Source organism: Bufo gargarizans, chromosome 6 (assembly GCF_014858855.1).
Source record: "Bufo gargarizans isolate SCDJY-AF-19 chromosome 6, ASM1485885v1, whole genome shotgun sequence".
In the NCBI taxonomy this organism is placed as follows: Eukaryota; Metazoa; Chordata; class Amphibia; order Anura; family Bufonidae; genus Bufo; species Bufo gargarizans.
The window spans coordinates 65,190,362-65,217,460 of record NC_058085.1 but is presented as its reverse complement, the minus strand read 5'-3'; the positions used below and the strand labels follow the sequence as shown (position 1 = coordinate 65,217,460).

The 27,099-nt window shown below is 45.3% G+C and overlaps 2 protein-coding genes across 2 annotated transcripts in view; one reads left to right on the top strand and one right to left on the bottom strand.

The window, feature by feature from the left end:
- RECQL5 (RecQ like helicase 5) overlaps window positions 1-27,099 on the bottom strand; it is a 103,701-nt gene that overhangs the window by 34,359 nt on the left and 42,243 nt on the right. The gene's annotated exons all lie outside the window — the stretch shown is intronic.
- SMIM5 (small integral membrane protein 5) lies at window positions 1,820-26,920 on the top strand. The gene is made up of 3 exons (XM_044299226.1): window positions 1,820-1,936; window positions 24,934-25,090; window positions 25,658-26,920. Exons 2-3 carry the CDS (start codon window positions 24,964-24,966, stop codon window positions 25,750-25,752), a joined length of 222 nt encoding a protein of 73 aa, XP_044155161.1. The 5' UTR covers window positions 1,820-1,936; window positions 24,934-24,963; the 3' UTR covers window positions 25,753-26,920.

Sequence of the window (27,099 nt, the reverse complement as noted above, 5' to 3'; positions counted from 1 at the left end):
CCTACCAATGCCGCGACTTAATGGACATCAGCATATTCACACACAGCGTTTTTTACATCTGTACTTTACTCCTTTAGAAAATGCAAATAACAAAATTCTACGTAATTGCGTTAATCAGTCCGAGTGTTCGTACACCATGCGGTTCTTACAACTTGCATCATGTCCTTTCCGATGGTTTTTGTGCTTTATTTTCAGCTTTGTCGCAATGCCAGGGGAGCACGGCGGCTCATGGTGTTGAGGTCCTGGGGTTCAAATCTGAACTAGGGCAACATCTGCATAAGGGTCTTTTCACACGTCCTTAAATGTTTTGTGGTCCGCAGATTGCGCGGATACCGGGGGCGTGTGCGTTCTGCATTTTGCAGAACGGACACGGCCAACCCCATGATAGAAATGCCTATTGTAGTCCGCAACTGCGGACAAGAATAGGACATGTTCTACCTTTTTTTCGCGGGGCCGCGGAATGGAATTACAGATGCAGACAGCAGACGGTGTGCTGTCTGCATCTTTTGGGGCCCCACTGAAATTAATGGGTTCGCACCCGTTCCGCAATTATGCATATCCAGAACAACGGACGTGCGAATGGACCCTAAAAGGAGGGGTCAACAACCTCCTGCACTCCAGCTGCTGTGAATACTACAACCCCCAGCATGCAAACTTACTCGGCTGTTTTTCTAGTGAAAGGCGGATTCAGGGAGTTGTAGTTTCTGAACAGCTAGAGTGTTGAAGGTTGCGGATCCCTGGCATAAAACTTGCATGTTCCCGTGTCTGCTTGGGTTTCCTCCACACTCCAAATACATTTTGGTTAATTTGGACCAACGGGGACTGGGACTGATGTCAGTGATGACCCCCTCTGTACAGCGCTGCGGAATATGTTGGCACTACACAAATGAATAAAATTAATGACATTGAAAATGACCTAAAAAAATGCAAACATGTATGTTCGGTAATTAACTCCACCGCAGTTCTTATTTTTACAATGCATTAAAGGGGTTTTCCGGGAGTAAAACACTGATGACATCATCAATATCTGATCTTTGGGAGCTCGACTCCTGGCATCCAGGCGGTGTCCTCTTCCTGGGTCAATGACGGCACGTTCATTGGTCACATGGCCTAAATGTACAGCTCAGTCCCAAGTGAATGGACCTGGGCTGCAATACCAAGCACGGCCACCATACAATGTACGGCGCTGTGCTTGACAAGCTGGGAGGAAGCCGCAGTGCCCACAGGAGCGACATGGCCTCCACCAATCGCCTGAGGATAGGTCAACTATATTTCACTCCCAGAAAACCCATGCTTTTTGTTTTGTGCAGTTTTCTGATGCCGCCTTCCCTTAGAGTGTATTCACACGGGGCGTAATCGCAGGTGGAAAAGCTGCAGCATTCACAGTCAGCAGAAAAGCGATATTCGGAAATCTCATCCACAGGCTGTGGAAAAAACTTGTGTGTGGACACTGACCTGTAAAACCGCGCCGTGCGAATCTACGCTGCGGATATCACCGCAACGAATTCCACGGCCAATGCACAAACCAATATTTGCTACCAAAAATTGCACACCTCTTTAATAAATTTGGCACATCACCGGGCAGTTTCTTTTCTTTTTTTTTTTTTAGGAGTTTATTTCAAGCAGTCGAGGCAGGCGTAAAAAGTGCAGATTAGGTGCACGGCATCGACTCCTTTGTCTGAAATGGTTAAAGGAACGTGTGTGTAGTCTGAGAATGATGAGAGTCGTCACAGCGAATAAATCCCTGGACCGTCCCAGCTGTTTTCCTGGACACACAGGGACAAGCCTCCTTCCCTCCCCTTCTAGGAGAAGCTGTAATATAAAACCTCCCATCTCTAGGGAAACACAGCCGAGCCAGGCAGTGCTGAGGGCACCGGCAGCTGTCAGGGAGCACCCAGCACCCATGGGGTGAAGGAGGACAGGACTAAGTGCAGGGGTAAGACGTCTATACTGTATGCTGCTGTCTGCTACTTTCCTGCTCCTGATAAACAACTACTACTTTCGCACTCTCCTCCGTACAGAACACTAGCTCTGCTCCATCGGTCGGAACTTGTAGCAGAGCTGAATTTGTCCTAACTTTTTAGCTCGGCACCCAATCGCACACTGCGATAACATGAATGACAAATTCAGCTCTGTAAACGCTCCGTTGCCCAAGTCGAATTTTCAGGCTTAGGCTGCGTTCACATCGCATCTTTGGCCCACATTTAAACCTAAATGCATGATGTAAGGGGATGTCGGGGCTACAGATAGGGATGGCCTGTCCTCAGGATAGGTCATCAATATCAGATCAGTAGGGGTCCGATTCCCAGCACCATGAAGGGTCTGTGTACCTCCTTGTAGTTGTGGTGCGATGTAATTACAGCTGTTCGTTGCCTTCAAGTGATTACACTGAACCGCGTCAAACAGCTGATCGTTGGGGGTGCTGGCAATGGGACCCCACCAATCCAATATTGATGACCTATCCTGAGGATCGGTCATTGATATCTGTAGCCCAGATAACCGCTTTAAACTGATGCATCAAATAGATGCCACACAGTGGCCTCCGCCATCTATCACGTATCTGCTTAACATGTACGCTATATTTTTTCATTCAACTCCGTGGGATGTAAAAAGTACAGTATACTTTGCCTCTCATCCTCGTTTTCCCCACACATATACATTAAACATGGGACTAAAATGTGATGTGAACACAGCTTTGATATGAAAAACACAGCTGCTTTCTTTTAAAAATAGCGCCACACCTGTCCACAGGTTGCGTGTGGTAGTGCAGCTCAGCTCCATTCCCACCGATGGAGCTGCAATATTAGACACACTCCATGGACAGGTGCGCCGCTGTGGATGAGAGCAGCCATGTTTTCCTAATCCTGGACAACCCTTTAAATTTAGAGTAAAGATTGAGTGGTACAATGTGATCACTGTGGCACGTTGTGTGGCAGTACAGACACAGCTTCAGGGTACTATGCAATAAAAGTCAGTGTAATATCTGCCAGGTTATAATGTACATTGGGATACCCAGAGTATTAGTGCAGGAGTGAGGAACATAGGGACGGGGTTTGCTGTCCGCACTTGGTCTAATGCAATGGACAAGCGGTCGTCATTTCTGCCAGATTGGTTAATATGTCTCTTGGTTTATGCTAAACGTAAGCAAATATAAAATCTTAAACACAATACTAAAAAATATTTTCACCATGCATGGATTACATAAAAAACCTTAAACGCCTGTATTAGGGTACTTTCACACTAGCGTTTTTCTTTTCCGGCACCGAGTTCCGTCCTAGGGGCTCAATACTGGAAAAGAACTGATCAGTTTTATCCCCGTGCATTCTGAATGGAGAGCAATCTGTTCAGGATGCATCAGGGTGTCTTCAGTTGCGGATGCCCTGTTGCGGATTATGTGCGTTTTTCTCGTACGGAAAAACTGGAGTGTAATAAAATCTCATGTACACCTTGCGTTTTCGTTCTGTGCGGAAACTGACTTTTAAATCCACGGCATGTCAATTCGTTGTGCGGATTTCACCCTTTTCAATGCATGGGTGAGATCTGCTGCAAAACCGCATAAAAAAAACTGAAAGTCACACGTGTGGACATAAATTCGCACGGAAATTCAGCTCGGATCTGTGTGTGGGTAAGGGAACGTCCGCATGAAGAAATTCCACTGCAGATTTTGCTGCAATTCTGCAGTGGGAATTTTCATTGTTGATTTGTCGGATGCAGATTTTCTACGGATTTTACCCTCGGCAGTGCATTTAAAGGGAACCTGTCACCAGGATTTTGTGTACAGAGCTGAGGACATGGGTTGCTAGATGGCCGCTAACACATCCGCAATACCCAGTCTATATAGCTCTGTGTGCTTTTATTGTGTAAAAAAAACAATTTGATACATATGCAAATCAACATAAAAGAGCCATATCTTACATGTGTGACCAGAGAAGAGTCATATTTTCAAGCTCTGACTCATCTCAGGGTAATTTGCATATGTATCAAATCGTTTTTTTACACAATAAAAGCACACAGAGCTATGGGGACTGGGTATTGCGGATGTGCTAGCGGCCATCTAGCAACCCATGTCCTCAGCTCTATACCCAAAATCCCGGTGACAGGTTCCCTTTAAACGGGTTGTGTCACTTTAGCACTTGGCATTTATCATGTAGAGAAAGTGAATACAAGGCACTTCCTAATGTATTGTGATTGTCCATATGGCCTCCTTTGCTGGCTGGATTCTTTTTTCCATCACATTATACACTGCTCGTTTCTGTGGTTACGCTATAGGATAAAACACCAACCTATGTGCGCCCCCCGAGTCCTGGTCACCAGAGAGGCTGGCACTATTCCCAACAATGTGCTAGCACGACCACCACCGCTGGATTACAGGGTGGTCGTAACCATGGAATCAAGCAGTGTATAATGTGATGGAAAAATGAATCCAGCCAGCAAAGGAAGCAATATGGGCAATCACAATACATTAGTAAGTGCCTTGTAGTAACTTCCTCCTCATAATAAATGTCACTTGCTGAAGTGAGACAACCCCTTTAAAATCCGCAGTGTGGCTCCGCTTCCGTTGCTCGTTTTTCCTGCAACGTGCTGCGGGCTTGCCTCATGCAAATCTGCGGAGTTTCTATCCAGCGTGAGCATACCAAAAGGGATTAAATCCTCAACATAGACTGACATGCCGAGAAATTAAAATCTACGCCCCAGATTTGTTTCTACGCAGCATGTAGTAAAATCTTTTTTTCCTTTTCTACTAGTATTTTCTATACTTCTATATGCCCCTGATTTCTGTCCCCATCTCATGAGGTCACCTAGTTTGCACTGCGGAGCGACACTTAGCCGCCATACGATAAAACGTCTGCCATATTTTCCCAATGGATTTAAATACGGAAAAAGATGCGACGTAGCAATCCAGATAAAATTCTGGAGAACAGTGGGGAAAAAAATCAAAGCCCCTGCAGATTCCGGATGACGTGCGCGGCAGTCTGCATTCTGCGATCTGACCACTCACTGCGCAGTTTACGGTTATCTTTCCGCTCCTGCTTCTGGCAAGATATATACGGACATAAAACATCCCTGCATGAATGTGCCTTTATGATCATCTCTGGACTCCATCAGACGACTAACAATAAACAGGTCTGACTTGTCGGCACACAAAGTGGGATTGACAACTGGAACCGACCCCTGTAGGAATACCAGCCCGGGTGTGCGAGAGCAGCTGCAGCCGCCGCACAGACCTGTTCGCTGGGGCTTTGCAGTAACAGGTGCTGCTATTCATCGCCGCTGACCAGCTGACTGGGTTAATGATGGCGACACTAACCACGATGCATTCCCATAGGTAACATACACCACCCACTAGCAATGCAATGCTAGTATCCAGTCATTACAAGAGAACAGCTTGGGAGTTGCATGCTCCCTGCCCTGCCTCTGGGGCAATGCTGGGAAAATAAGGGCACAGGCTACGTAAGAGACAGGGGCCGAGGAGGAGGGAGAGAATAATAATCAAGGGACGTAATCCTAAAGGTTTCACGTCTGATCAAAAGGCTTAAAAGCATTGTAAGGCCTCATGCACACGACTGTTCCGTTTTTTGTGGTCCGCAAACCGCAGATCTGCAAAAAACGGAAGCCGTCCGTGTGCATTCCGCAATTTGCGGAACGGAACGGGGGGCCCATTGTAGAAATGCCTATTCGTGTCCGCAAAAACGGACAAGAATAGGACATGTTATATTTTTTGGGCGGTGCCACGGAACGGAGCAAAGGATGCAGACAGCACACGCTGTCTGCGGCCCCATTAAAGTGAATAGGTCCGCACCCGAGCCGCAAAAAACTGCGGCTCGGATGCAGACCAGAACAACGGTCGTGTGCATGAGGCCTAACTGTGCGGGTTACGTGCGGATTTTCGTGCAGAGAAAACACAGCGTTGCATATATTTTCCTGCCGTGTGGGTTTTGAGAACCGCAGCATGTCAATTGTTCCTGTGGCGTTTTAGTGTTGTCTAAAGGGTTGCAAATACGCATCAAAACCCATAAATAAAGGCAGAAAAATCTGCGTGGAAAATCGGTTTGTAAACCCGCACTTGTGTGCAGGTAGCCTAAAAAAAATACAATAATATATGCATGTCTGATGGCTAGGGCTACACGGCAACATTTGTCGCGCAACCTTTTTTTCACAAGGATAGTCAATGGTGTCGCTCAGCGGCACGAAAGTCACTAAAAAAAATACCTGCAAGTTGGATTTTTGTGCGGGTGTGGAGTCGCAGTCACAGCATGTCGATGTCGCAGTGTCGTTGTACCCTTTTTATCGTGCGATACATGTCGCCGTGTAGCCCTAGCATAAAAGGAACCAACTCAGCCAGGAAACAGTCATATGCGCTTGAAGCCCTCACGCCTCGTTCACAAAGTGCAGTTTTTTGGTCATGTTGTAAGGGTCCGTTCACAAATGACACGGATTTTGGTGCGGATTCGGAAACGAAACCCAAGTTTAATCCGCATTCAATGCACGTAAATGAGGTTTCTCTAACACCATTCACAGGCACCAGACAAAAAAAAAAAAAAACTTAAGTAGTGGCAGAAAACTTGGCCGATGTGTCTCATTGCAGCATTTTTGTTGTTTGATAATAGGGAAAAAAAATATAAAAAAAGTTGAAGCATACACTGACTTTTACTCATCCACACGGAGGCCACGAGGAGGGGGACCTTAAGGCCGAATTCAGGAGAGGGTCCAGCTTCTACCAAAATTCTATGTGGGCTCCGGACAGCACTGTACATAGTATAAAAAGCCCCTCCGCGGTGCTCCTTACAGACTCCTTCTGGTCTCCGGTATGTAAACGTCTGGGCGACGCCATGTGCGCGGATATAGCGAATCACTTGCTTCAGCAGTGACTTCGCCCCAAGTAGAATGTGAGGGTACGTTTGCATCTGCGGTGCGCCTGATCTGGCAGCCTGAGCATCCACAAATGCTGTCGGCTGGACAAAAACCGTTGCGTGCAAAATTTTTTGCCCGGCTGAAACCCGGTAAGAAATGCTGGAAAGCGGCCGGATCACCGCCAGACCCCATTAGGCCTCATGCACACGACCGTTGTTTTGGTCCGCATTCGAGCAGCAATATTTGCGCCTTGGATGCGGACCCATTCACTTCAACGGGGCCGCAAAAGATGCGGACAGCACTCTGTGTGCTTTCCACATCCGTTGCTCAGTTCCGTGGTCCGCAAAAAAAATATAAAACATGTTTTGCGGACAAGCCATATTAATGGCTGTCTGCACCCGTTCCACAAATTGCAGAACGCACAAGGACGCCATCCGTGTTTTGCGGATCCACAATTTGCTGACCGCAAAACACACAACGGTCGTGTGCATGAGGTCTTATACTGAGGAATCCGGCAATACAGGATCTGTCGAAATCAGGAAGACTGCTCTCTGCCGGAATCATCCTGCCATATCCACTGCCGCAAATGTAAATGTACACTGACCCACCAATGACATGCCGCTTGGAATCGCGTCATCGCTGAGGTCAGTGCTTAACCAGAGCGGTGCATATGACACGGTCTGGAGGTTTACACACCAAGGAGCAGGACTGGATTCTCGACGGAGTGGTGGGGATAAGGCGAGTGGCTTTTTTTGTGTTATGTAAAATGCTAAAATTGTGCTACAAGTTAGACATCCCCTTTAAAATCATCCGTGTTCCGGCCGCTAAACAAATTGCAGACATATGGCATCCGCATTCTGTCCAGTTTTATCACACATCCACTAGCTTGAATGGACCAGCCTTGTGTGGAAGCCAGACCTAAATGCTGCATGCTGATATGTGCTCAGACAAATACAAAGACTGGAAACAACATAATCTAAGCCCCAACTTACTGGTCCCCCCCATTAATAGTGACAGCCGCAGGACCCCTATCAGCAACAGCTACAGCACTCCCAGTAATAGTGACAGCCGCAGGACCCCTATCAGCAACAGCTACAGCGCTCCCAGTAACAGTGACAGCTGCAGGACCCCTATCAGCAACAGCGCTCCCAGTAATAGTGACAGCCGCAGGACCCCATCAGCAACAGCTACAGTGCTCCCAGTAATAGTGACAGCCGCAGGACCCCCATCAGCAACAGCTACAGCGCTCCCAGTAATAGTGACAGCCGCAAGACCCCTATCAGCAACAGCTACAGCGCTCCCAGTAATAGTGACAGCCGCAGGACCCCCATCAGCAACAGCTACAGCGCTCCCAGTAATAGTGACAGTCGCAGGACCCCCATCAGCAACAGCTACAGCGCTCCCCGTAATAGTGACAGCCGCAAGAGCAAGACCCCTATCAGCAACAGCTACAGCGCTCCCAGTAATAGTGACAGCCGCAGGACCCCTATCAGCAACAGCTACAGTGCTCCCAGTAATAGTGACAGCCGCAGGACCCCGATCAGCAACAGCTACAGCGCTCCCAGTAATAGTGACAGCCGCAGGACCCCTTTCAGCAACAGCTACAGCGCTCCCAGTAATAGTGACAGCCGCAGGACCCCTATCAGCAACAGCTACAGCGCTCCCAGTAATAGTGACAGCCGCAGGACCCCTATCAGCAACAGCTACAGCGCTCCCAGTAATAGTGACAGCCGCAGGACCCCGATCAGCAACAGCTACAGCGCTCCCAGTAATAGTGACAGCCGCAGGACCCCTATCAGCAACAGCTACAGCGCTCCCAGTAATAGTGACAGCCGCAGGACCCCTATCAGCAACAGCTACAGCGCTCCCAGTAATAGTGACAGCCGCAGGACACGGCTGTATCATGTGTGACATAACCGCGGGACAGGCAGCAGCTCTTTTGTCTAGAAGTCCTGTGGTATGCCCAAAGTACACAACACTTAAGCTGCAGCAACTCCTGTCCACAGCGTATGTGTGCCAGATATCCCCTATTGACTGGCAGGGGGAAAATAAAAAAAATAAAAAATAATCTGCCGTTATTTCATAGAAACTGTATTAAAAAAAAAAATCGATTCTGCCAAGCTGTAAAATGCATTCAGCTGTCTCACCAGTTAGTTTCTGGGAGATCTGGATGATACTATGACTACCATAGATATTCATATAGGGGTTGTCAGAATTTATGGAGTCCAGGATGGTAAGTCTGGCAGTGTTGGAAACGCGTAAGCAGCCGGAATGTGTTTATCTTGTCTGCAGAAGGAAGAATATACCTTTTTTTTTTATTGCACTGGGAACACTGGGTCTTGTCATACCAGTAATACTAATAGTCATAACCAGCTTGTTCCTAAACACATCCACATCAGGCATGGGCCGGGGACTGACGGACACAGCTGTATGTATGTGTACATATATATCTTACCTAGTGGTTCATTAATCTGCATCTTTATCGGGGGATTAATTTATACCTGGTGACCTTCAGTATACACACCCATCCTCCATATAAAGCTGCTCCTACACCATATACAGTCAGGTCCATAAATATTGGGACATCAACACAACTCTAACAATTTTGGCTCTATACACCACCACAATGGATTTGAAATGAAACAAACAAGATGTGCTTTAACTGCAGACTGTCAGCTTTAATGTGAGGGTATTTACATCCAAATCAGGTGAACGGTGTGGTGTAGGAATTACAACAGTTTGCATATGTGCCTCCTACTTGTTAAAGGGACCAAAAGTAATGGGACAGAATAATAATCCTAAATCAAACTTTCACTTTTTAATACTTGGTTGCAAATCCTTTGCAGTGAATTACAGCCTGAAGTCTGGGACGTATAGACATCACCAGACGGTGGGTTTCATCCCTGGTGATGCTCTGCCAGGCCTCTACTGCAACTGTCTTCAGTTCCTGCTTGTTCTTGGGGCATTTTCCCTTCAGTTTTGTCTTCAGCAAGTGAAATGCATGCAATCGGATTCAGGTCAGGTGATTGACTTGGCCATTGCATAACATTCCACTTCTTTCCCTTAAAAAACTATTTGGTTGCTTTTGCAGTATGCTTTGGGTCATTGTCCATCTGCACTGTGAAGCGCAATCCAATGAGTTCTGAAGCATTTGGCTGAATATGAGCAGATAATATTGACCAAAACACTTCAGAATTCATCCTGCTGCTTTTGTCAGCAGTCACATCATCAATAAATACAAGAGAACCAGCCATACATGCCCACGCCATGACACTACCACCACCATGCTTCACTGATGAGGTGGGTTTCATCCCTGGTGAAGTCTTCTTTTGATTGTTGACTTTGACACACATACACCTACCTCCTGGAGAGTGTTCTTGATCTGGCCAACTGTTGTGAAGGGTGTTTTCTTCACCAGGGAAATAATTCTTGGGTCATCCACCACAGTTGTTCTCCGTGGTCTTCCGGGTCTTTTGGTGTTGCTGAGCTCACCAATGCGTTCTTTTTAAGAATGTTCCAAACCATTGTTTTGGCCACGCCTAATGTTTTTGCTATCTCTCTGATGGGTTTGTTTAGTTTTTTCAGCCTAATTATTGCTTGCTTCACTGATAGTGACAGCTCTTTGGATCTCATCTTCAGAGTTGACAGCAACAGATTCCAAATGCAAATAGCACACTGGAAATGAACTCTGGACCTTTTATCTGCTCGTTGTAATTGGGATAATGAGGGAATAACACACACCTGGCCATGGAACAGCCGAGAAGCCAATTGTCCCATTACTTTTGGTCCCTAAACAAGTAGGAGGCACATATGCAAACTGTTGTAATTCCTACACTGTTCACCTGATTTGGATGTAAATACCCTCAAATTAAAGCTGACAGTCTGCAGGTAAAGCACATCTTGTTCGTTTCATTTCAAATCCATTGTGGTGGCGTATGGAGCCAAAAATGTTAGAATTGTGTTGGTGTCCCAATATTTAGGGACCTGACTGTACATACACACTGGGCTTGGCCAGGTGAACGCGTATTCTCAACAGGGAGAGGGGGGTTAGGCCGCGGCCGAACACCTCTGGCGACAACTTGTATATCTGGAAACAAAGGATTGGACGTGTTGAAGTCCAACTGCCGATTGTTCTTTCCCCCAACCTCTGCATTGGCGGGGGAAGTCTGGACACTGTCGAATCAGGGTTTGGCCAACGTCTCTCTAATGTGTATGGTCACCATACAATTAGAGCTGCGTACAGGTGGGACAAGCTCATGTGAATGACCAGTCTAGTGATATATAGTAACCCATCAGTACATTGAATAGCACATTAAAACACATACATGGACTTAGGGTCCATTCACACGTCAGTATTTTTCTATATCCCGAATTTCGGTCCGTTTTTTGCGGATCCGTTGTTCCTGAAAATGTTTCCGTATGTCATCCGTTTTTTGCAGATCCATTGACTTTGTATTGTACCAGGATCCGATTTTGCGGATAATAATAGGACAAGTTTTATATTTTATCGGACATGCGGAACGGAACAACAGAAACGGACAATCATTTCCAGTTGGGTACGCAACTGGTCCGGATCTGTTCCGCAAAAAACGGAACAGATCCAGAAAGAAACAACGGACGTGTGAATGGACCCTTACACTGACTTCCTCCTGTCACCATGGTAGGAATGCAAGCTGTTCTCCAGCTGGCATCATTGCACCTAGCGACTAAGCAATCCTGACCAACACGTCCACCGAGCGTTGCCATAGTGAAGGACATACCAACGGTGATCATGACTGTTCATACAAACAATAATTTGACCAGGAAATCAGTAGTAATAATAGACGGCTCTCATCAATGTAAATGAGGTAGCTGTTTGTGGACAAGCCAGCGAATATCACAGAAGTAGTTGTTTAACCCTTTAAGGGCACAGCCAATTTTAGTTTTTTTCCCCCTCTTCTCTCTCAGGAGAAAAAAAAGTCCGCTTTATACAATCCCATTTTCTTTGAAGGTTTCCCAACAATAAAGTGGTCAGAGGAGTGGAAAGCCCCTTTGAAGAACTGACATGCTGGATGATACACAGCAAGAGATGCTTTTTAAAGTTGCTAACAGATGAGGACTCTGCACTTGGGACCCCCATTTATTAAAGGGATTATGCCACGATTAATGTAAAAAAAATCTCTTTCTAACAAAGCTAGAACCAGCCCTGTACCTCACATGGATCCAGAGATCTCCCCATTCATTGCTCTAATTGTTCTGCTAGATTTAGTTAAGGCACCTTAGGGGCGTGTCTTTACTCAGAGGCGTGTCCTTTCTGCTGCAGCTGCTGGCAGTTGCATGATGGAACTTAGTATGTGTGTCTATCTTAGCAGGACAGAGAAATTAGAAAAAGAGCAAACAGCAGGTGGCGCTATACAGATAGATTTCAGTGAATAACTCAGGAGCTATAATACATTTTTAATGACACGCAATTACAAAAGTATTCAGATCCACGTGATGGTTTGAAAACTGTAGATTATTATTCGCGAGACAACCCCTTTAAAGGTTCACTGAGCTATGTAATAGGTCAACATATCAAAGGTTTTGATTGGTGGGGGTCTGCAGGAGACAGACTTTCTATCGAGCCCATCTTCTGCAGAGAGAAGCAGTGAGGAGAGAGAGAGCATGCTCTGTGAATGCATTTCTCTCCTTGTTCTAGTGATCGGTGGGCGTCTCAGGACTCGGACCTCCACAGATCGAAACCTTTTTGATATGTCACTAATATAGAGGGTAATTTTTCAAGGCTTTTACTCTACAAAAGTAGCGTCAAAGAGTTGCAAATTATGGCGAAGACTTTTTCTGTTTTGACAAATGGCGGACGGTCAGCGCCTCTGCGGCCAGCCAGATTTGCTACAAGTAGGGAAGAGCAAATCGATTCGTACAAAGTTCTTTAGCTGCAAGGGGCTGTCCCCGCTATTGACTAAAAGGTCAGACATCTCGCCTGGCCCTGACATTCTCGTGTCTGTATCGCTGCTCAGAGTAGCGGTGCAAGCGCAGAGGCAATACCGGAGCAGCAACTGTTCATGCGCCGCTACCCGGAAATGTAGCACCACATGCACAGTCGCCGTTCCGGCTTGCAGCGAGATGTCCAGCCCTGTCAATCAGGCGGCAGGGAGCAGCATCCTCAGCAGCAGGGCCTGTGTCTCTTAATAAATTAGGAGCATCTTACTCCAGGCAATCAAGACTTGATAAATCTCGTCCAAAAACGCTTTAAAATGGGTTTTCTAAGCCAGACAAACCCTACACTATAGCAGCGCTGTAACGGACCGTTTCAGCAGACAAGGGGTTAAAATCTGTTTAGGCGATATGCCCCTTTCTGAGAGACAGGCACAGCTACTGCAGAACACCAACCTCCCGAACTGGATACAAAATAGCACTCCAAACTGGAACCTCGCAAATAGCTGCCAGCAGACGAACAGGAAAAGGATCCAATCAGCTTACACTCCTGGCAATCAGTCTCTAACAGCATACAGGGAATCCCCCCAATAACGAGACAAGGCTCCGTCTTGAGGGTCAAGCAGTGCTCTGACGTGCTGGCACACCCAGCCTGGTTTTTATTACAGTTTGTTGCAGATACAGGACAGATACAACATATCCCCACAATGCATCATGGTTTCCTCCCCTCTGTCCCGGAGACAACCGAAGACAATCCAATTATCTCTCAGGACAAAAGGGAGATCGCCAATACACATGTGGAGACAACAGGACAGACATCACCATTTAAACACACAATGGGACAATAGAAACACATCCACCCAAAATCCTCCCCTCTGCCGATGATGACCATTGAACACAATGACGAATATAATTATCAAAGGCAGAGAAATACAGTTTTATAAAACATATCACAGGAACCCCAAAACATGCAATAACCCCATAACCAATATATCCTCGGAACCGGGGGATCTGGGTGAACCACATATCCAAAATTCACCCACATCCGTTCAGTAGATTGGAAGATACAGTTACACTGAAAATATACAAGTTATACAGAAAATAGTCACTAATAAATGTGTCCCCTGTTTGGTAGTTTCAAACTGTGCACCAAATACAGGCAAGATAGCACCGTGTGGAAAGTCAGAACAGTGTCTGTGAGCTAAAATAGCCGCTATCTATTGTTCTCACCATGTGCTTCATCCAAGCAAGTAAGGCCAAGGATGCAATCCAGGGACAGGGGGCTCCGTCCCAAGTGCCTTAAAGGGACTCTGTCACCAGTTTCTAACCCCCCCTTTTAAAACTATTGTTCTCTCCATGGTGCCCTTGTCATTACAAAGCTGTTGTTATAAGATAAATCCGCCGTCTAGTTTTGATAAAAATCGCTTTTATCTAACCTGTCAATCTTCAGGATAAGGTGCCCAGGGCGTTTCTGAAGGTCTGAATCTGCCGCTCTCCGCCGCCGCCGTTGGTGCCCAGCTCCTCCCATGATCCTTTCAGCGCCACCTGGATGTAATGAAATCCGCCTCCGGCTCTCCTCAGTGCCCCCTCCTCCTTTTCAAAGATCCTGCGTGTGCGCACAGGCCTGTGCCTGATGCGCCCGTGCGGACTTTTAGATTCTGCCTCGTTGAGCGAAGTGCGCATGCGCGCGAACGCTTCGCTCAACGAGGCAGAATCTAAAAGTCCGCACGGGCGCATCAGGCACAGGCCTGTGCGCACACGCGGGATCTTTGAAAAGGAGGAGGGGGCACTGAGGAGAGCCGGAGGCGGATTTCATTACATCCAGGTGGCGCTGAAAGGATCATGGGAGGAGCTGGGCACCAACGGCGGCGGCGGAGAGCGGCAGATTCAGACCTTCAGAAACGCCCTGGGCACCTTATCCAGAAGATTGACAGGTTAGATAAAAGCGATTTTTATCAAAACTAGACGGCGGATTTATCTTATAACAACAGCTTTGTAATGACAAGGGCACCATGGAGAGAACAATAGTTTTAAAAGGGGGGGTTAGAAACTGGTGACAGAGTCCCTTTAAGACCCAATAACTTAAGGGACCATAATCCCAGGGCAGGAGGCTAGCAAACAGCCCCCTCCAAAACACCGTGGCGAGGTTGGTTTCGCCACAAGCGCTATGAATGGCATTCCCAAATGCACAAGAACATTCCACCGGATAAACCGGACAGAAAGTAGCTGTGATCACAGTAACGGAAAGGTTGTTTTAACTGCAGACAACAGACCCTCTTCAATACGTGCCGGGACCCTCTACTAACACCGCGGTAGCGGATTACATAGACTCGCCGTGTAGCATTTAATAGTACACTGTGAAATGCCTGACATTCTGCTAACTCTGTGACACTATTACTTCTAAGGTTTAGGGGACTTTCAATATCGTAGGTGAATCACAAGACCACCAAAACCTTCTAAAACACATTTGTTACTACTTCCATCTCAGCACATCTAGGGTATAAAATGACACGGGTGACTTATTTTTGTATGGCTCCCCCAGTCTGTAACCGAAGACTTTGTGCCAAGTAATCTGTAGGTGCTGGACTGGGGAGATTATTATGCACATCACACCCTCTCCAATGCCAAACCAGTTTAGGTCAAGATAAGAGACGTATGGGTCATTTCAAGGTTGAAGGACATTTTGTATTTTTGACGTAGAGCACTTTTTCTGTTCCACTTGAATGCTTCCTTCTCATTACAGGTGCACTTTGCTTAAAAAAATAAGGTTTCACTAAGGCTGCTTTCACACTTGCGTTGTTGTTTTCCATTATTGAGAACCGGCAGAGGATCCATTCAGGATGCATCACGTTGTCTTCCATTCCGGCAGCATTGCGTTTTGTAACCGGACACAAAACCGCTACAAGATGCAGTTTTGTGTCCGGTCATAAAAACGGGGAAAAAAACGGATTTGGCACTGAAAACAATGTAAGGACCTTTGCACATCACCGTATGCCCTCCGAGATATACGGTCCATGAGCAGGCCATATGTCCCGGAGCGGCATTGATCGTGCGCACGGGAGCGCACAGCATCATACATTACAATGACGCTGTGCAAGTCAGGCCGCCCGCGGGGCTATTGTCCCAAACTCATATGATCTGTGTACTCCCGTGCGCACAATCAATGCCGCTTCGAGACATATGGCCCGCTCACGAACTGTATGTCTTGGAGGGCATACAGTCGTGTGCAATGACCCTAAGTCAATGGTGACGGATCCGTTTTTTTAGGAGCCTAAAAAACCAGATCCATCACCCATTGACTTTCAATACATTTAGTGACGGATCGTTTTTTTTCCATTTTGATTTCCCACAACCGCATCCTAACTGATGTGCAAAATCAAAACCGATCCGTTTAATTCCGGTATTGAGATCTTCTGCCAGATCTCAATACCGGAAGTAACAGCGCAATTGTGAAAGCAGCCTTAGGCCCCTTTCAGACGAACGAGTGTAACGCTGCAGACTCGCAGTGCAGCTCCCGTCCTGAACTTCTAGCACTGCCGGGGTCGCATAGCATTATGTTGATTTATGATGCTATGTAACCCTTACAGTTCTGGAATGTATTGGATAACACCGACAGCATTATGTCAGTGTTATCCAATACATTCCAGACCTCTAGGCCAGTGGCTACACATTCATGGGGGAGCGAGGTACGTACAATCTATGTGAGAGGTCCGAGCATTTGATGGCGGGGGGGGGGGGGGGGGGGGGGGGGTCATTATAGGGGTTGGATAACCCCTTTAAGTCCTGGAAACCCTTAAAGCTGGACCATAATTGGAGAAAACAGCTGACCAGGTGACCCAGGAAATGACATTTAATGATTATCTGATGCAACAAGGAGGTCTTTGAGGACTGTGCACTGTGTTCTCGGACGCTTCCTGTAGAGGCAAGCTGCCATCTCTAAAATAAAGCCAAAGGGTAAGGACTAAACGTTTCGACCAGGCACCCAGGAGCTGAGGACAAGGTGTGCTACACGGAATAAAAGGAAAGCTTCTTGAGATGCTGCTCCAGTAAAATGTTGCTCTCATTTTCTAAATTAGGCCATAACCAAACCCTTGAGATGATAGAAGCATTTGGTGAACTATAGGAACTTATAGATACATACCGTATATATTTACTATATATACACAATGCTGCACGTACATCAGATGTCTACAGATAGGGAAATGGCATAGAAAAGCAGCAAAATTATGACAACATATCGATGCTACAACTTGCGACTTTACTCACCTCTCCTTTGAAAAGTGATGAGAAATCTGGGCGGGGTTAATCAGGAGAGGGTGGGGCCTGTATCATTATTATAGTGGAAGTCTGCACCTGCTAATAGGAGTAGGCGTCATTTCACGTGTTAAAGGGGTTGGCCCATCTGGGACACTGATGGCATATTGCTAGGATATGCCATCAACATCAGATAGGTGCCGGTCCGACCTCTGGGACCTGCTCTTATCTAGAGAAAGGGGGATGCACGGCGTGCTCTCCATTCATCGCTGGAAATAGCCAAGCCTGCACTTGGCCATTTTCGGAACTCCCACAGAGGTGGACGGAGGGTGGCTGTGCACACGCGGCTGCTCTCTGTTCGTGGGTCCTAATCTGGAGATAGGAGGTTGGACCCACACCTATCTGACATTAATGGTAAATTCTTACGATGTGCCAAAGGTGTGACAAATTTATTAAGAGCTGTATATACCTCATAATAAATTCAGTATTTTACTCCATTGCTTTCCAGTTAAGACTGGTGTAAGAAACATCAATCTTTAAAGGGGTTTTCCGAGATTTTTTTTTAACTGATAACCTATCCTCTAGATAGGTCATCAATATCTGATAATTGGGGGTCCGACACCTAGGACCCCCGCCAATCAGCCTTTTGAGAAGACAAAGGCGCTTGCAGAAGAGCGATGGCCTTCTCTCCGCTCACCAAGGTATCACAGCTCAGCCTCATTCACTTCAATGGGGCTCAGCTGCACTTAAGCCATGTGACCGATGAACGTGATGTCACATGGCCTAGGCAAGGCTGCAAGTGCCGCTGACATCTCAAACTGCTGATCAGCGGGGGGACCGCGTTGTCGGACCACCACAAATCAGATACCAATGACCTCTCAGAAAACCCCTTTAATAAATCTCCCCTAGAATGTCTGGTGTCTCAGACTCAATCACCTAGACCAGGGATGCTCAACCTGCGGCCCTCCAGCTGTTGTAAAACTACAACTCCCACCATGCCTTTCTGTAGGCCGATAGCTGTAGGCTGTCTGGGAATGATAGGAGTTGTAGTTTAGCAACAGCTGGAGGGCCGCAGGTTGAGCATGCCTGACGTAGACCATGCCTTACAGGGAGTCTGTCACCATGAAATTCACTGTTAAACCAAGCACAATGCCTTGAAGGGCTAGCTCCTAAAACATATTATATAGCCATTCTGACATGGATTTTCAAAGTAAGTACATCTGCCTCATCAGGTCTAAGATCTATTTAGCAACGTATGCAGTTTGCTTTGTGAAATCTGGTGACAGATCCCCTTTTAAAAGGGAATGTATGCATGTGTTACATTATTAAATTTACATGCAAATCTGTTGTGGATTTAGATGAAGATTTGCTGCGCGTTTCACTCCATGCATTGCAAACGTGATGGAACTGCCAAAAGAGTCCCTTCGAAGATGTGAATGCTGCCCATTACAAGAACCAGATATGACTACACATTGCTCCCTGTATTCCTATGCACATTTTCCCAGATGCCCTTCCACCCCCCCCCCCCACTTCCCTGGTCCTTGGGGTGGCATGATCGCAGAACTATATGATAACATGATGTCAACAGACTAACAGTAAAATACAAGTCCCTCGTCGGAAGTCATCAACCACCATTACCGTAATTGTTTTGGAGGGGTCCACAATCCCTGGATGGGATGTAAGTCTAGTGTTTGACCTTTGTAACGTTGGCCATTCAGCTTCTATAGTTCTGTGGAGTAGTGGACGTCTGCTAAGTGTATGAACAGTCAAGGCAGCAGGGTGTCTTCCGACAGGACGCAGAGCAGGTGGGGTGAGAACGGAAAGGGTGTGCTCATTTTTAGTGGAGGTCTCCGAGCCAAAGTTTTTTCTCTGCCATTGCTTATTCCAGGGCACTGCCAGACTTATAAATGACAAAGCAGCGGGCGGCATGAATTCACACAGGAATGATAATCTCTATCCTGGAGCAGCATTTGTTTCCTACTTCCTCCATAACCGGGTTAAAACTTAAGCCAGTGAAGCAGAGAAAGCAAAGAAATCTCTAGTTTTTGCTGCGATCATATTCATATCTTACGATGGGGTCTCCAGGACCCATGAGGAATGTTTTTTCTATTATTTGGCATTAGAATTAACTTATTGTTGAGTGAGGGTCATTAGATCTGTAGCACAGCAATAAAATATAAAAAGGACACAAATAAGTCAAAATAAGGGTGTCACAGAGGTCGCTCGGCAGTGTTAAGAGGATCGTCTGGGTGTTAAATGCTGATGACCTGTCCTCGGGATAGGTCATCAGTATCTGAGCGTGGGTGTCCTAATCCTGGCACCCCTGTTGATTAAAAAAAACTTTATAGACAGTGATGTCACGTTCATCGGTCACATGGACATAGAAGCAGCTCAGCCTCATACAAGTGAATGGGGCTGAGCTGCCATACCAAGCACAGCTGCTATACAATGGACATCAGAGTGCCATTGCCTCCTGATCGGCGGGGGTGCTGGGAGTCGGACCCCAATTAGTCACATACTGATGACCTATCCTGAAGATAGGTCATCAGTATTAAGCACTTAAATGGCCAGTCAGAAGTAATAGCCGTTTGGCCACTAGCTATCTAAGGTGTATGGCCACCTTTATAAAGTAGGACGGGGCAATTTCAGGAAAAATTTAGATGTTGGGGCAGATTTACTAATCCTGACTCATATTTAGACTAGTCAATCTATAAAGGTGCAACAAATTTATCACATTGGCTGATGGTGGATGATAACATAAGCTTATGGTTGGCTTATGGGCCCTGTACACAATATGACGATCTAGCAGATTGTCAGAAAGGAGGCGTTTTTTCCCGACAATCTGCTAGTCGCTAGCACCGATCTCCTCCTGAGTACAGTGATAGCTGATGCCATCGCTCTTCCCCATACTGTCGCGTTGTTCCCCAGCAGAAGATCTTGATTACACAGCACAATCTGCCACTGGGAAACTATGATCTTTTGTGCTGCACAAAAGATACAATTACCCGATGAACAAGCGTTTTGCTCATTCATCGGCGGTGCATTTACACCGCCAGATCATCACTAACAAGCATTACTAGTAACACTAGTTAGCCCATGTAAAGGGTCTATTACTCTGTGGCAAAAATTTTGGTGGTCGTTGCTTCAAATGGGGTAGAATTTTGACATTTCCATGAGAAACTCTGCCCCAATGTGTTAAGCCTAGTGCAGGGACTGAGGGGGCCGAACATGGCACTGGGGTTCTATCTTTGGTGCTCTTTGAAGCTGGTCATACACATTAGATGTGTGTCGGGTAAATCCGCCAATTCTGTTCTTTTCACACATGTGGACATACAAATAAATTGAACATCAGCTGAACCCGACAATATTGGTGGGACCCGTCTATTATCTAACGTTTATAGTTGTCTCCAGATGTTGGGGTAAAGAAGGATCAGGCATGGTGGATTTCATATGCTTGCTCATTTTGTCCTCAAGGGAAATAAGCCACCACCAGAGATGTCTGCCAGAGGCTTATCACCCTCGTTCTATGGAGAATGAATGCATGCGAACAAATGCATAAATAATGAATATTTACCAACAGGGAACATTAAGGTGGCTACCTCTCCAAAACTAGATGAAGATGACCATACAGAGGTCAACTCCATATGACCTAATATGAATAATATCATATCAAAAGAGGCTGTCCAGATTGGACCACCCCTAAAGCGCTCCATAGGGTACATGTGTGTCTTTGGGTTGTTCTTTGTGTACTGTACAATCTCTTGGGTAATTTTGCTCAAGCCACAACACCTAAAGTTGGAGTGGATATATGTTGCAGCAGTCTCCAGGTGAAGGCAGTCATTGGATACAATAAAGCTGCACATACACATAAGATGAATGTCGGTGGGATCGGTGGACCATCTAATGTGTATGGCAGTGTCCCGACTTTCGACAGAATACGAAGTCAGGCACGTTGCATTTCAACATGTCTGGTCCTTTGGTTCTCATGGAAGATAATCCACCGCCAGTGATGCCTGCCCATGACTTACTCCTCTTGGCCGAGCCCAGCGTACATTTGCATGGACGGCTCGGGAGGAATAGCCATCGTCCGAATAAACTAAAATGTATGGCCAGCTTAACAGTGGAAGAATGGGATAGAGACTGGTGTTGCTTTCAGAAAGGTCCAGTAAATCATAGATGTGTTGTAAAACCAACACTCTTCAGGACAGCAGAAATAAACTTTCAACACTGTAGAACAGTTCATAGATGTTACCAAATGTGTGCTTCAGAAAACGTTGCTCGTGCTTTAGTTGGCACCTGCATCATTATAGGTCACACACGTCTAGAAAACTACTGGGTGGAAGCCTGGGTTTCCACCTTTAGGTTTGTTGATGCAATTTTTGAAGTCAAAGCCAGGAGTGGACAAAAATAAAGGAAAGACGGAGTCCTCTTTCCACCTTGAATACAAAAACAGCATTAACAAAAACCTGAGTGTGCAAGCCAAGCCAAAATATTAAACCCACATCCGAAGTCGATTTGCATAATACTTCATTTGACTACTGTACGGAGCAAGCGCTCCGTACAGTATTAGAATGTATTGGCTCCTATGAGCCAAAGTTATTACATCGCAAAGTATTGCGAGACTTTGCATAATAACTTCATAAATTAATTTCTACTGTAAAAAAAAAAAAAAATCCCGAACTCTGATTCGGTTCCAAGTGGTACCTAGGAACTGAACCAGAGTTCGGAAAATGGGCTATGTCCTAAAAGAGTTAAAGGGGGCATTGTCTGAGAGTTGAAAAATGAGGGCAGCTGCAGGAAATTTTATTTAAAGGGTTGTCTAGATATGACCTCAGAGGTCTCATGCCGCTAGTTCGTATTACCGCTGAGGTCAGTGATTGGCTACAGCAGTCACATGCATGTATGGCGTGTCAGTGCTCCGGGAAAATAACAACCGGCTTGGATCAGCACGAATGCGGTGGGGTATCTTACAGATAAGTAATGTTTTTCTTTTTCTTTTTTTTATAAAATATTATTCAATGTCCAGTAAATTTCAGGTAATTTCTCCTGGACGACTCCTACGAGGTAATGAATATATGGCAGACACAATAACAAGTATTCAGCTAAACAGAAACCTATCATTCCTGTGCAGAAGCAAAGTAAAAAATACTGTCCGGGTTTTACCCCCAGCAGACAATAGGCAGTCTCAAAATACAAAAGGAAATTAAAGGGGCATTCCCAGTTTACGTATTTGATGCAGAAACAAAGGCAGAACAATATCTTCGTATTAGTGACAACTAATATGGCTGCCATGTTCCTGAAAAGGAAATCTGCTTAGTTCTCCAGTAATACAGGTTTGGGGGTTGTCCACATTGCAACCATTTTTTTTTTTATTGTCCCACTAAAAGTAAAATGAAAAATTGTAAATTTGCTAATTGCCCTTATTTAAAATGCCCTATTGTCTTGTTGCTACAGCTCCTGCGCAAGCAATGTATCTCCATGGTAACAGACAACAAACATGTCTCTGTAGTGCAATTCTGCGCCTTTCAGCCTCATCCTTTCTTCCATTTGTCCTCCTACTTTGTTATAACTAACAGACATTAGGTAGATTAGCCAGAAACAGATAGAAGCCAACACAACTGCAGGATCAGACTACACAGAACTGGTTGCAGTCTGTTACCATGGAAACGTATAGTCTGCAAACATGACGATAGGTGACTTTAAGACCTATTGCAAAAATGTATCATTTTATATTCATTGACAGAATAAACAGGTTTGTGACGGCCATTGTATGTGAAAACAAGAAATCTGCCCATATGAACATTTATGTCACAGTGCACGTGACCCATTCACATTACCAAAACTGAATGATGAAAGGGGTGCAATCCCAAGTAACCCCAAAAAAGTGACAAAATGGTCCTTTTCTGATGCACTGGTAAAGCTGGGATGTAGTCCCAAAGGATGGCCACACAGGGGTCCTATCGAGCAACTTGTACAAAAACTAGTGTAGGCAAGGGTGGACATACTCCTAGTAACTAAAGGCAGGGGTCTGCTTGGTTGATATGGACGCCTATGACATAAGCATCATTATGACATCACAACTTTAACTGTTCATACATAATGGAAACCAATTAGGTTCACGAAAATCCATAGTCATTTACTGAACGACTAAAAGACAGCGCCATTAGGAAGACCCTGCCCTCAATACCAACTCGGTGAATACAAAGGGTGAGGATTTCTAAGACCACTTATGATCGCAAGTGTGGTCTTTGAATGGAGAGGGCCGATATACATAAGGGAATAGAAAATCTGTCACCGAAGGATCTCGTCTAGATCAGGGGAAGGTCTTCTGTTGAGGTTTCAATGTATAAAACCAACTAGTATTGTAATGTCCTAAAATAAGACAATTCAAGATGCTAGTGTGCTATGTTATCCACTAGACATCAGGGTTTACAGGAAAGCTTCAATCTCCGTAAACGATGACCTACACTTTATTCTTTTCCACCCTACGAGTGCTACCGGTAAAAATGTGAGAGCAGATTGATATACAGTTTTAAAGGAAAAGATTCAGTAAAAAATTTTATTTTATACATTTAAAGTCCTGCTCATTCTGGGCTTTGAAGTCCAGGGGGCGGGGCTAGCAGTGATTGACTCTCTATGACGGAATAGCTGTCAATCACTGATAGGACCACCTCCTGGACTTCAAAGCCCAAAATGAGCAGGGATATAAATGAATAAAATATAAGTTTCACTAAATCTTTTTCTACACAACATCAATCAGCTCAGCTCTATAACCTGCTGCTCAGACACCATGTTCATCATGACAGGTTCCCTTTAAAGTGCCACTATCGGGATACGTATCTGCAGAGCTTTGCCCATGAAATATAAAGCCACAGTAAGCGATACAGAAGCAGACTGGATGGCCAGAAAGCACATATATTTGTTATAGACCATGTCAGTTCAGGACTACTCCAACGCTACCTCCTAATAATGGGGCACATACCATCTCCTCCCTACATACAACCATAGATTGTATGGACAAATTCCTCTTCTTGCTGATCATTTTACTTATCTTAGTTACTTTAAACTTATCAATGTCATAAAATGCGATGGAGCAATATAAATATTCTACATACAACAATCTGATCTACAGATTTATTCCATATCCCCGGCAGATCAGATATTGACGATAGGTCATCAATATATATGGAAGGACAACCCCTTTAAAGTGGCCCTGGAAAAAATAAAAAAATTAAAAAACGCCTCATGTTGTAGGCGAGTCCATATTGACAAAAGGCGGGGCAACACAAGCCACAAGGAGGCAGGGAAAAAGAAGTAGGCATGGCCGGCAATACCATAGTGCAGCACAAAATACCGCCCCAGCAGAACCAAATATCACAGTGCACCATAAAATGCTGCCCAATCACCATACTGAGGATGGCAATACAGTTGAATTCAGGCAGATACCTGCAGCTGCTGGGCAGATGCATAAGTACCTGATGCTACTAGCATTAATTAATGCTGAGAGCATCAGATCTTTATTTACCTGGCCAGCGGCCATGAGGAGGGTTCAGGCGGACCCCTGGGCATCAGCCCACTGGGAAATGTCCCTCTAATATCCATGGCCGGTCCGCTCCTGCTCATGGGTTTATTTGTCTCTCTCTGAATCAACGATGTAGAGTAATAGGCTGAACTTTGCATTTTTCCAAACTAGGTGATTGCAAAATGTATTGAAGCCAAGTGATCCTCCAAGGAGAGAAAATCAGGCATAGCTGAACGATCCAGTCCCTTCATTTCAGTGATTGGTGGGGGTCTCAGCACCCAGGCCCCCATTCATCCAAGCTTCTTACATGTTACTATGACACGTCAAAAGCTTTTTTAAAGTTTAATTGCACTTCAAAGTAACTTTTATTTAAATTCTGTCCTCCATTCCAGGCACAGACTGCAGTCATTCCAGCTATCGCAATGTCTACCCAGAATGTGCAAGAAGAACTGCAGAAAATAGGAGAACGGCTTCTAGTGAAATTAAGGCAAATATCTCAGGCGGACACTGTTGAGATAGTTTCCTTCACCATCATCCTCGTCTTTATTAGTGAGTATGTGCACAGTATTGATTCTGCTCTTTATCAATGTCTTTGGTCTACAGCTGACCATATTTAAGATTTTGGTGGGATCGGCTGACCATCTTAAGTGTATGGGGCCTCCCAACTCTACCCCGGTGGCAGATGCCGCATTAGATAAGGATTACGCTGTTTCAGCATGCCCAATTCTTTTGTCTCCGGGGAGATGACCCACCACCAGGAGCGTAAGAGTGGATATCTTCCCTCTACCGCAGTGTTCCTCAACTACGGTCCTCAGGGCCCACCTACCGGTCATGACTTGAAAATATCCGACAGAATGAATAGATGTGGTAAGTCCTGATGCATGGACACTAATTATATCACCTTCTCAATACTAAGGAAATCCTGAAAGCATGGCCGGCAGGACGGGAGTTGAGGAACCCTGCCCTACCGTACAGAATACATGCACATGCATCGGTAGCAAGGAGAGGACATGTATATGTGGTGTTGCGAGATAAAGCTTGGGTTTATGGCCGACCTATGAATCCTCCTAGCATGAATCCAGTGTTACCATTAAGTTTCTCTGTGTTCTCCTTCAGGTGTGGTACTATTGATGGCCATTATTGCCTGTTCCTTCTGCTGTTGTGGCAACAAGCGCCGTATTACCAAGGTACAACCAAAACCGGAGGTCTAAAAGCCAACAAAGGTCTACGTGCCTTGCCACCTAAACTGGACATTAATCTAACAACGATAAATACATGTGGATTGCCAAAGAAAATCACTGGACTGTGCTTATTTCTAGAGATTTAAGGACTGGATGTAAGGACCAATCGCACAATGCACAGGATAAACACATGGGGACAAAACTCTACGCTCTTTGACGGAAAGAGACAGACAACGGACATAAATTTCATACCGATGCCAAAGACAGATTATTCCCTTGGAGCATGATGATTTCATAAACTCTTAATACGCAAGGTTAGGGACACATAATGCAATTTGGGGGAAATTGGGGAAAATTTACTAAGACTATCGCTGGTCATTATAAAGTCTGCTGGCGGAAGATGCACCAAAATTATTAAGACGTACAGGCTTTTTAATAATTTTGGAAAATTGGGGGGGCCCATGCACCAGATTCTAAAATCTACACTAGCAAGGAATTGGCGTATATTTCTGGTTTAACTAATGCCAGTTTTCTTAAATCTGTTGGACCACATAATCCCAGTCTCTCCAGCCCACTTTATGTTTAAAGAGGCAAATGCAATGTAAACGACTAATAAGTCAAATTTTTTGTGCAAAAGGGACCATGTGCCAAAATTTGTGACTTTTTAATGCCCGCAAACTTGCAAAATTTCCCCCACTGTCTGTATAAAATCTAATACAAAGTACAATGTGGTATAGTAACGAGGAAGCCATATGTAATCACAATCTAAAAAGGACTTGCCGTTACAATCAGTAGAGCCGCAACACTCATCGTAAGCCATTAAGCTCACAGAAAACCGAGGTCTCATGACTATTTCATCTCTAAATACCCCTGGATCGCTGGCTCCTAATGCAGCGGCTTGCGTGACAATTATACTATTAAACTGTCAAAAGATGATGCACAGAACTGGAAAACGAAAGGAAAGAAAAATACTGCTGGATTAATGTACATAGTGCAAATGGCCTCATAAACAAGATCCCATGAACTGAAGAAAAAACTGGAACAGTCACCCTTTTAATTTCCAGCTATCATTTTTTTAGTGCAGGTGACTAAATGAACGCAAAAAAATAATTTCGTGCTTCTTTTCCTAACAAGGCCTCTTGCGGCATATTTTCGACTGTTACTTGTAAGAATCAAAAATAAACTTGTGTTAAAAATTCCTTGTTGTTAAAGACTCTAAGCTTCCAACACAGATGTGAACAAGCCCTTACACAAGTTCATCTTTACCCTGTCCCTGAACTCCACCATATACGTACGGAGGAAGTCGGGTCTTTAAACATGGGGTCCGTTCAGATGCTTAGCGGGAGCTATAACCGCTGGGTGCCTGCTGTTTTACAC

Bases quoted from the DNA above. Each gene is read 5' to 3' on its own strand.
- SMIM5 (XM_044299226.1), top strand. From the start codon at position 24,964: ATGTCTACCCAGAATGTGCAAGAAGAACTGCAGAAAATAGGAGAACGG. The intron at 25,091-25,657 runs GTGAGTATGTGC...GTTCTCCTTCAG, and splicing joins CATCATCCTCGTCTTTATTA to GTGTGGTACTATTGATGGCC.